Here is an 11,453-nt window from a genome sequence, read left to right on the forward strand (position 1 = left end):
CGCCACACTTATTATCAGTAGAAGTAAATGTTAAATTTTCCAAAATTCAATATATTAAAGGCATTCGAATAAAATTAACTATTAAATAAAAATATAATTTATGCAATGATTTACAACTTGTTCACTATACTTACAAATAGTTTGCTAAAAAATAGTTTCAAACTGAATTTTCATAAGTTCGAGCCTGCTTAGGGTGCTCGTCCTAGGCGTTGGTCAAGCGATTTGTAACCGAAATGCAAAACATTAAGATCTATGTATCATAGACGCGACAAATTTCAATCTAAATTAATTTAACTGATATCTAAGCACGCCCGCTGGCTGAATCGAGGCGACCTCTCTGTAAGAAAGGGCAGGCGACCACGCAGGATCGCAAGGACAAAAGATGATACAGCAGGGGCTGGTGTTGCCCTAAAAAAAGAAAAATTCATATACTAACATAATACATGAAAATGAACATAAAATAAAAGCTAATGGTACATGGCATCGTGCAAATGGTAATGGCAAATTGCTCGAACTCCCGTACCATAATTAAATACTTGAGGAAAAAAAATCAGTAATCAATTAATATTGGTCAATGATTATAACAATTGTTTTAAATATTTTTAATAGATAATTATAAATACTATATATTTTATCGCTCTTATTGTATAGCGACGATCTTATCGCATAAAACACTTGAGAACGTTTACATTAACGAATGAGGCATCTATCTGAGGATATATTGCATACGGTTAGAAAAATGCTAATGAAATATATACACTTTAAAATTGTAAATTTAAAATTTATATTTAAAGTAAGTAACTTTGTATATTTTTGGAAATTTTGAAAAAAAATCTGAAAATTTTGATACTTGTTTGAACCGTACAAGTAAGCTTTCAAATTAAAAAACTTGGTACTCATTTTATAAATTTTTATAAAATATCTGATAATTTAATTAACATATGTCTAATGATCAGTTTTGATCGCTGAATGTAATTTCTTGTTTACCTTTTTCTCTATATCTCCGAAACCGCTAGACCTGCCTTTCCAAAAAATTTAATCAGTTCTTCATTTCGTCAAAACAAGCAAAATGTTTTTCAAATCATTCAAAACGGGCATTCCATCTTCTCAAAAACGAAAACCTTGGCACTTTTTGCCCTGTATCTTCGAAACGGCTGGAACATGTCCTCGCCACAAACATTCAGCGCATCTTTCCATCAATAGGAGTCGAATGTTACGGAAAGTTTCTTAAATCATTCAAATCGGTTGATCCGTGCCCCCAAAATCGCACACATCAATTTTTTCTAGGGTATGCCAAAATGTTCAGAAACGTAAAGATATGCAAAAAATTTCGTTTTTGATTTTTTTGCGAAAACTTACCTTACGGGAGTTAATAATATAATAACATAAACTTAAAAAATATATAATTACTACTTTATAATGAATTCTCAAACTTCTGACAGACTTGACTGAGATCTGACTTATTTTGTTTTCCAAAATATGAATATTTTATACTATATGTCATATTTTTATATTACATAAAATACATAATAAAATATATAAATTAAAATCGGATATAATTTCACAAGTGGTAAGATGAAATATACCTTATATGAAATATATAATTATGGTTTGACTTTGGCCTTTGGTTGTGAACTTTTATATGTAAAAATGTTGCAAATTTTTCAATTATTCTATAATTAAAAGGAAAGAAACATTATAGAAAAGCAAATACATTCTTCAGTATTTTAATTCCTTGCAACTACAAGGTTGCAGGTTCAAATCGCGTGTTACTGACTTCAAAATATATTTCAAAAATATGTTTTCAAGTAAAATAGTCCTCGCCGGCAATGTAAATTCAATAATATATATAACCATTGCCAGCATTTGCATTAAATTAAAAAAATTATCATCAGTACTAACCAAAATTTTAATTCAAATATATCAAACAAAATATATGTCAACTATTGGTTATTTTCTAATAGCCTACTAATACACATCAAAACAATTGCTGTCTCAGTAGAAAAATTGACAGATTATAATTTATACATAAATATATATTTTTTAAATTTCTCATTTTCACTAATTTCATATATTATCATTTAATGCTCAGATTGATTTCAAGATTTTTTTATGCTCAGTAGTTGAAGAGAATATACCCATATTTACACAAGGTATTCATACTATTCGTTAAATTTAGTGAATTAAATTGCAGAATGTATTGGTCCAAACAAAACTATACGTAAATTTGGGTAACCCAAGAATTCTTTTGGCCTATTTGCTATGATGAAAGAAATATTTAAATATAATATATAATTGGCTCGCCCTGGCTTTTGGGTGAAAGCTTTGGCCTTGCAACTCAATACTGATATCGGTTTTTTACGTAAATATTGATCTGAAATATATTTTCAAGTGAAAATATCTCTTTTACGGCATTGCATTATTAAATATCTGTATATTCTCAGTATTAGAAAAAATTCTAGTAATAAAATATATCAAATAGGGTTAGGCTAACTCTCGAGTTCTAAAAAGTTAAGTAAAAGTATTATCACAACGGCAGTATATTATCGGATAATTTTTTCCTATTACAGTATATTATAGCATACTGAGCGCAATGTAAATGAGCAAAAAATATAAATATGTATTAACCCTTTCCAATCAAAATTTCAAAATTTGTGAGTTAAAAGGAAAGGTTAAAATATTTGTAACACACGTATCGAAGAATTATGAATGTCAAAAATACTTTCATTTTCCATCTAAAAAATATTTATATAACGTCATTTTAGATCCAAAGCTTCCATTTGAGTTAATAAATTAAGAAGGCAGTATCCTACCTCTAATATCGACTAAAATTAACGAAAATACCAATGATGTAACCGCATAATAAACTTATTACTTACTTAAATACTACCTTTAGGATAAAAATTTTATAACAATTAATAGCACATACAGTTTTTCGTGCTAAACTGATATAAAATTAAAGTGGCATCTAAGAAAAATTGATTCAACTTTCCTTAATTCCATAGTTTAGTAAATGTCTAAATATGATCTTAAAAATCACATGATTTGTTAAAAATATCATATTTTCCAGGCATTTGGACCAGAAGTTGAACTTAGCGACTCCAGCAAAACTGGATACCGACTCCTAGACTGCGGATTAGGTATGGGAAATAATACATATGTAATATCGCATTCGAAACCTACCAGATACTGGAGTAATAAACTATAAGATTGCATGTCGGATTACAAATACGACCAGTGCGGTAACAATTAAACATCTTTAGACGATAAATTGTGATCAGTTCCTGAACGCTTCCTGGAAATTATTGAATTGATATTGTAACAATTCTCTTATCAACGAGTCATGATTTAGATAATTGAAATTTATCACTTTGAGAAATTGCATACAGTTGTAAATGTCAAAATTTAGGGTGTTCCATGATGTAATGGTTTAGCTCACAGATTCATGTGGAGGGTCGTGAGTTCGAATCCTGCTTTGGACAACTTGACATCGTGTAGTAGCTATGTCCTTTTTTACTAGAAAATATAGATCAAATATATGTTTCCAATTGAAAGTAGCGGATTTCGAGCACTGAGTCGTAAAATGGCAATGGAAAATCTCTCACACTATTCTTCCCTTAATCGAGTTAAAGTTTAACTCAACTCACTGGCTTGCTCTAGGGCAGTACTACTCATTATTTCAATAATTATATATATATATATATATATATATATATATATATAATTATATATATTAGAAATATCTAATCTAAATATAATCTAATAATTATCTCATTACCAAGACTACAACTGGTTTGCCATCTAATAATGGTAGGTTATAAAGAAAAACACCACAATAGCTCATAGAACGCAAAAGGATTGTTTTGATTGCTGTTCGTTAAAAAATCAAAATATTTTTTTCATGTATTTTTAATCACAATCAGAACCTTAAGTCCTATAAGCTGTTGAGCAGAAACTTCTCCTTACTTCGCATTTTTAGATGATATACCATCTAATATGACTAGAATTGATCTAATAACTGACATTTTTTTATTGGTGCAGCAATGCCGGATCTATGGCTATTTTCACTTAGAAACCTATTACTATCCACATTTCCGAGTGAAAATCGTTGTCACTGCTGCCTGACAACATGCTACTTGAAATGGGTATCGAACCCGGGACCTCTGAATCAAGTCCCGTCGCTCTTAACCGCTTACCTACAGACAAGCCCATAAAAAATAATAATATAAAGGAAGTTAGTTTACTATTCTTTATCAAATTCTCTTTTAGAAAAGATATAAGAATAGCATATAAGTCTCATTTCGTTTAAACTAATAAAGATAAATTTCTTAGAGTAAAACTATATGATCAGTAGAGATCTATGAAGCCAAATTAGCCATTTTTAACTTTGTAAAAGAATATTTTAACTGAAATTTTTAAAATAAAATTATTGGTACGGAACTCAAAAATTATGCATATTATTGAAATTTATTGTTTATATGTCCAATTACCAAAAAGGATCCTATGTTCTGACCCACTGGACCTGCCTTTTCCAAAAACTAATCAACAACCAGAATATTTTGTTAATGATTAGACCAATGATTAAAAAACATTCTGGTTCCATTAAAAGAGTTGAAGATTAGTTTTTAGGTTGATTCATTTTCTTGAAAACCTTAAGAGGCAAATTCTGATGTTTTTTCTACATACAATTTTTTTAGGAAACAACTGAGACTGCCTTTTCAAAAAGCAAATTGACTTATGACTTACCCGTTTGTATGACTCAAATAATTTTTAAACCATTCAAATCGGTTGTATAATTCTCTCAAAAACATTTTTTATTTTTTATTTTAACTACAATCTGTCACACTTTAGGACATTCAGTAATTATTTAGACTTTTCTTATTATATGAATCTTAAATGGATGGCAACCCAGTAGTTGTCCAGTCCAGTTATGACTAATTATCTATACTCAAAGTATTGCTGACATTTTTATTATATATGCAACTATACCCACGAGTGGCGATTTTCACACTCGAGGCTATATTTTGATATCTATAACCTCAAGTGGAAATTTGACATCATAGTTGCCTGATGTCAGGTTTGCGGTAGCGGGAATCGAACCAGCGAACCTGGGACTAGTTGGTGCTAGCCCACCTCTCGAAACATGAACGAAATAATATATCTGATTGTACATGCATGTATACCAAACACAAATATCAATTTTCTCTAATGCATTCCACAGTGATCAGAAAATTAAAAAAAAATCATTTTCGATTTATATAACTTACCCCACGAAAGTTAATAAATAATTCGTTGCTTTTCGTACGTTCTCCAGACCACAAACACAGACCCAACGTTGATGATGTTTTGCACGTTTTAAAAACATTATTATTTTAATTTGAAATTAATTTGACAGTGTCAGTGCTGATGAGTTATGACCGAAATAAAACGAACAGAATTGGACATGCGTTCGATGTAGTAACCGACCACATTATGCATATCTGCATAAATATAAAAGCAATAAAATTTATGACGAATGAGAACATTAAGACATGTAACATGTAACGCACGGCTCTTAACAACACATGCACGATGTTAACAATATTATACGATTGCTTTTCTTGATTGCTTCCCTTTTAATGTTTTTAATGAGATGGTAAAGATTTATATATATATATATATATATATATATATATATATACCAGCTGGTCCGGCAAACGTTGTTTAGCATATTAAATGGATGGTTTACCCACTGCGACGCATGCCTCATACGTTACTGTATGTAATTGTTTTGAGATTAGTTCAGCCGATATAGCGGATAAATTCCATCTTTTCAGAAGCTCAGAAGAATCTTAATTAAAATTAAATGAAAGACGTTCGCATCAAATAGACGATAATTGATTAGTTATCTTAACAGTTATATTAATATTTTTGGGTTGTACATAGTTCATACGAAAGCGATAGTGTTCTAAATTAATAATTTATATAAATCTTTTTCTTCGAAATATTTGATGTGCTAAAATCATGGGTATAATTAGGTGCCAATTTTTCGAAACCCCCGACTTCACAATCTTTTACAATTATAACCTAATAACTATTTCTAATTGCTCTTTTTTTTATATATTTTCAAGACATTAATTAATATATATTATATACATAATAACTTTGAAAAAAAAATATGTAGTAAAAATATTGTTTGCCCATTTTTACGACCTTTCAAAAATTGCATGAGATTTATGTCTCTAAACAAGAATACCCTCTTAAAGAATGTTGTTCAAATTTACATAAAAAATAATAAAATAAATAAATTTGAAAACGGTATAAGTAATTTTTGTTTCCAATATTAGGTTGGCATATTAAAATCCTAAATTTAAATTTTATAGTTAAATATTTAAGTAGCATTTTGAAATATTTTTGATATTGAAAGGTTAATGTGCCTTGTACTATTTTTAAAATTAACTCCTTAATTATAAATGAATTATATGCCCAAGAAATATTTTCATTGGAAATCAACCTGTTTTTCAAATTCATTACATTATAACTGAATAATTTATTTTTCTATATTTAGGAATAGCCATAATTGTGAAATAACCATAAAACTACATTTTTATATATCCTCAATTTTTGGGACATTTTTTATTGTGGTAGAACTAGATAGTTCCAACCAGAAATTTAATATAGCTCAACTATTTTTCTTCATTTAAACAACTCCATTATTTTACTTTTTATTTTTTACTTTTTATTTTACAGAGTTGAACAAATAATAAAACCAATTCTTGATCTTTAATCCATTTTTTAATGGCAAAAGTCTTATGAAACTTTTCAAGAGTTCTGGTTGTATTGAAATTTAAGATTTCCATAATTATATTTGATATATTTTTATTTTAAGTACGGTACGGATGATATATTTTTAATTCGATGCAAAAATGCTGAGGAAAGGCTATTTTCAATTCGAAACAAATTTTAGATCTATATTTTTAAGTGAAAGCCGATTACATTACTGCTTGATATCAAACTTTCCGAGATGGGTATTGAAAATAAATCCTTTGGTTGCAAGATCAAAGTTTTTATCGCTAAACGATAAAGAAGCCATTTATTGAACGACCCATAATTGTTATCAAAATGTTATTTACTTTTTTTTAAAAAAATATTGTACAATATTATTGTTAGCAGTCTTTGCTTATTGTTTATAAAAAAAACAGATTGCAGAATAAAATTTGAAAAAAAAATAATATGATAGAATAATATGAATTGCAAATACAAATGCATTGCCTGGTCTTATTTCGTATCAAAATTGTTGCGATTGATTAAGCATTATAGTTTATTACAAGTATTTTATAATTAGTTTTAATTTTTAACTTTTGCTTAATTTTTAACATTCACCTTCACTAATTAAGACTTGCTCATCTCTTTTGTTCTTTGTTAGGTAGGTTTTGGCTATTCATCTAGTATTTAACACACATTTAGCGCCATAATGTACAAAATATAAATAATACTATTCTGCTTTTAAAAACACTCTTTTACTTAAAATTATTGCCAGCTGCCACAAAATAATTCAAACTTCACGAAAATAATCTGATGAGTGCTGCATATTATCTTTGTTTTGAAAACTAATTTCATTTAGTAATTAATTAATCAATTTATTTATTTATTAATTTATTTATTATTTAAGTAATCAAATACTAAAATGGAATTAATGGAAATATTATATACGATATTACGTTCGATGGAAATGTCACTGCTTTTAAAAACACTCTTTTATTTAGCATTATTGACAACTGACATAAACAGCTCATACTTCACCTCACTAATTAGGAAAATAATTTAAGGAGATCTTTATATTTTTCTGCTGTTAAACACAAATTTTAATTCTCAATTAATCTGTAAATTATTATTTGCCTTAACGGAATTACTAAATGTCACTTATAACAATACAGTAGGCATCGACATAAAACAATGTGCAATCGATTGCTGATCACGTAGGCTCGGAACCTTTGTTTTTCATCGAATCGAAGCATCTAGCACAAAACAACAAATGTGAATATTTTCGGGCAGCAATGGATAACAATAATCCACAGAAGGTAAACATCATTTACTTAATCAATATAGAATTTTATTTAACAATAATATTTTCAGAATCATCTTGATTATTTCAACGCTCTGGCATCGTACAGAACCAGATCATCTGTATTCGAGAACCAGCCAGTAATGTTTAAACATGCCCTAGTTAGGCCTTGGACGTTGTGGCACTATCAAAAAGGAGTAGACACCAACTATTCTCTGCATCAAGTACCCGTTGTAACTTTTGACACTGTCGAAGATTTTTGGACGTGAGTTTCAACTGTCAACCTAGGCGTTCTCAATAAATCTGCCTAGCTGTCAACAATTTTAATCATTTTATTTTATTTTATTCCTCTTCTATTATCATAGATGTCATAACCATGTGAAATTGGCCCACGACTTAGGAAACGGGTGTGCATTTGGTATCTTTAAACCAGGAATAAGACCAGTGTGGGAGGATCCTGCTAACATTCGAGGCGGAAAGTGGGCTATCCATTTGGATGTAGCCCAACGAGATATGGATTTGCACGAAACTTGGCTTAACACGGTAAGAACATTTTATGATTATTATAGCATTATTGCATACCGAATGTAGTGGGGCGCATGGCATCGTGCCTTATATCAACAACGTTTATATCTATGCCATTATATTAATTTAAGACGTATTTTATGCGTATTTTATGATCAACTTATGCGTACGTTTACAAGAGTTCATTTTTTTTAATTTGATTTTTTTAATTAAATTTATATGTTTTTATGTTAAATATATATGTTGTTTATATTAGACTTTCATACGTTTCGAGATCCTTCATCTTCAGCAAAAAAAAATTTTTTAGACATTAGTTTTACTTTACTGTATAATATGATTGTTGGTTATTTTTAAGATGACCTTATTTTTTTAAGTCATAACTGGGGCGGTTATTTTTGGTTATGCTAATCCGGGACGGGGGTTTGGTCTTTTAAATAACATATGCTATTTATATAATTTTTTTTTATATGAATAATTTTTTTTTAATCAGAATTGTGGACTTCCTTAATACATTCTTATCTATGCTATTATAATATGTCTTATATATTACGATCTATATGTTCTATTCAATTTTTTTCAAAATTCGAATAATTTAGAATTTGTTCGTTTGTTTTCATAATGTTTGTTAATTTAACTATTAATTTTCAATCGGGACAAAAAATCTAAATCCGGAACAAATATTGCTTTTAGAAAAACCCGGGACACAAGGTAGAAATACGGGACTGTCCCGGCCAAACCGGAACCTAATTATTTTATTAATTACAATATTCAGTATATTATATTTTGGAGTTTTTTCAACTGAGAATGAGTCAAACTGAAATTCGAAAAGTTTGAAAGTTTAATAATTTTTTTATTTTGGAAACATAATTAAGGTTTCATTGTATTAGCTTTCTTTTCTCAGAAAAAAATATTTATTTAAATTTTTACTTATAAATGTTGTCTACATTTCGGGGGTATGGGAAACTTTTAATTATCGAATCTAACAATACTCATTACAAATCACATGATTCAATTATTGAAAAAAATCAAATGAAAATGCAATCCATAACTCTTTATTTATTAATTTAACTAATATTTTGGTTTGAATAATTTGTATTTATTTTTTCAGGTGTTGTGCATGGTAGGTGAAATATTTGATTATTCACTATACATTTGCGGTGCTTCGGTGAATTTAAGTGAAAACGGTGACACCGTAGGTAATATATAGTTCTTATTCTTTTATTAGCAAATATTATTAACACTTGCGGGACGGCACCGATTTCAAAACAATCTACCGGCTGTAAACTTGATTTCATTGTGTATGTTATGCAATTTGTTTGATAAAAATTTGTGGTTATTGAAAGACATACATTTATAATATTAATTTATTTTTAATCATTTTATAAAGAATGGTGACGTTCAAAACAATTTCCAGAATGCATAGCTGATTGATTTTGACATGATTTGCAATAAAATGTTGTCCGCCGCCTTCATCCTGGTGCTTCTCTGTCAGAACAGACAATACGATCCGTTTTTCTTTCTCTCGCATTTAGAATATGCCACTGATTAGTCAGTATATTTGTTCATTTTTGTGCTGCCATAATGGTTTGTTTTTTCTGTTATATTGTCTAATAATTCATTTGTAAAATATAAAGTAAAATAATCTATTGGATGTCTTATATTGCTTGGTATTTGTAGTCGGGGTGTTAGTTTATGTATGTCAAACTCGATTATTGAAGGAGAATCGGCACATTCGCTAATATCTTTCCGCTCTTCATTTAATTTGTCGAAATTCTTCTTCTTTCTGTTGGTTGGATAATATCATCATCACATTCATCACTATTTTCGGTGCGAATAGTAATTTCGTAAAATTTGTCTGTATGAATGTCTATTTGAAACTCACTACTGCTTAATTCACAAAATTTTGCCATATTTAAAAGCGCTCGGTCGTTTTAAATATTAAAAAAAGACTATATAGCAAAGAACAGGGCTAAAAATACTTCTAAAATTACTTAAAATTATTTTCAAAACACAACACTGTTTATCACTGCTATATGTAATTTATTCAACTTTTCGAAGCAAACTGAGTCATTGTTTATAAAATAGCATGTGCCTCACAGGAAATGTTTGTCCACTCAGGTGGACAGCCGTCCCTAAAGTGTTAATATTGATCTACACAAGTATTATTACATAATTAAAAGAAAATATTCAGGGTGAGTATTTATATAATAAATTTTATGAGTTTTTTTGCATAGATTTATTGCCGATATATATATATATATATATATATATATATATATATATATATTTGTATAAATATATAATCATTGAATGAAATTATACCTTTACCATAGCTTTATGGACAGCCGATGCCGACCACTCCCCGTCAATAGTGGCAATTGGCAGAACCCTAAAACAGCAGTTGGCAATAGCTCCTGGAAATTACATCGGCTACCAAACACACAACAACGCTAAGCTCAAGCACACGATAGTCTCACCAAGATACGCATACTTGATTTGATATTTGAAAACTGGACCAAGCATAGAACTAATTCTACACAATATCCATTTTAACATTAACGTATCGATAATTAAAAGTGTTCGCCACAAGACAAATTATTCCGCCCATTGCAAGAATGTCATGTTCACGTACCCACTTAGATATTACTAAATTATTTTTATATTAGTTTTTAAAATGGTAATTAATATAAATGTTTAAGTCCCAAAAGACTTAAATTTTTAATATATATTTTTTAAATTTTATTCTTTTATTTTAATGAAAACACGCCGTGCACAAAACTGTATATAAAATCCGAGTGTTCATTGGTTCTTCTTCTAATTATTTTATAAAGTATATCAAATTTAGTTATTTTATAAAGTATATCAAATTTTTGTTGTACATTTT

General features: G+C 28.8%; 1 protein-coding gene across 1 annotated transcript; it reads left to right on the forward strand.

The window, feature by feature from the left end:
• Positions 1-7,767: 7,767 nt before the first annotated feature.
• Positions 7,768-11,192, forward strand: LOC113378391 (eukaryotic translation initiation factor 4E-1A-like). The gene is made up of 5 exons (XM_026618921.1): positions 7,768-8,060; positions 8,116-8,309; positions 8,410-8,587; positions 9,678-9,765; positions 10,903-11,192. Exons 1-5 carry the CDS (start codon positions 8,037-8,039, stop codon positions 11,067-11,069), a joined length of 651 nt encoding a protein of 216 aa, XP_026474706.1. The 5' UTR covers positions 7,768-8,036; the 3' UTR covers positions 11,070-11,192.
• Positions 11,193-11,453: the final 261 nt, after the last annotated feature.

Source organism: Ctenocephalides felis, unplaced genomic scaffold (assembly GCF_003426905.1).
Source record: "Ctenocephalides felis isolate EL2017-DRISC unplaced genomic scaffold, ASM342690v1 CF-g0.4_SCAFFOLD_01886, whole genome shotgun sequence".
In the NCBI taxonomy this organism is placed as follows: Eukaryota; Metazoa; Arthropoda; class Insecta; order Siphonaptera; family Pulicidae; genus Ctenocephalides; species Ctenocephalides felis.

What these genes read in the sequence shown, in the direction of transcription:
- LOC113378391 (XM_026618921.1), top strand. Translation starts at nt 8,037, where the DNA reads ATGGATAACAATAATCCACAGAAG. An exon ending in ACTGTCGAAGATTTTTGGAC is followed by an intron (nt 8,310 to 8,409) that starts GTGAGTTTCAAC and finishes CTATTATCATAG; the next exon opens with ATGTCATAACCATGTGAAAT. An exon ending in ACGAAACTTGGCTTAACACG is followed by an intron (nt 8,588 to 9,677) that starts GTAAGAACATTT and finishes TTATTTTTTCAG; the next exon opens with GTGTTGTGCATGGTAGGTGA.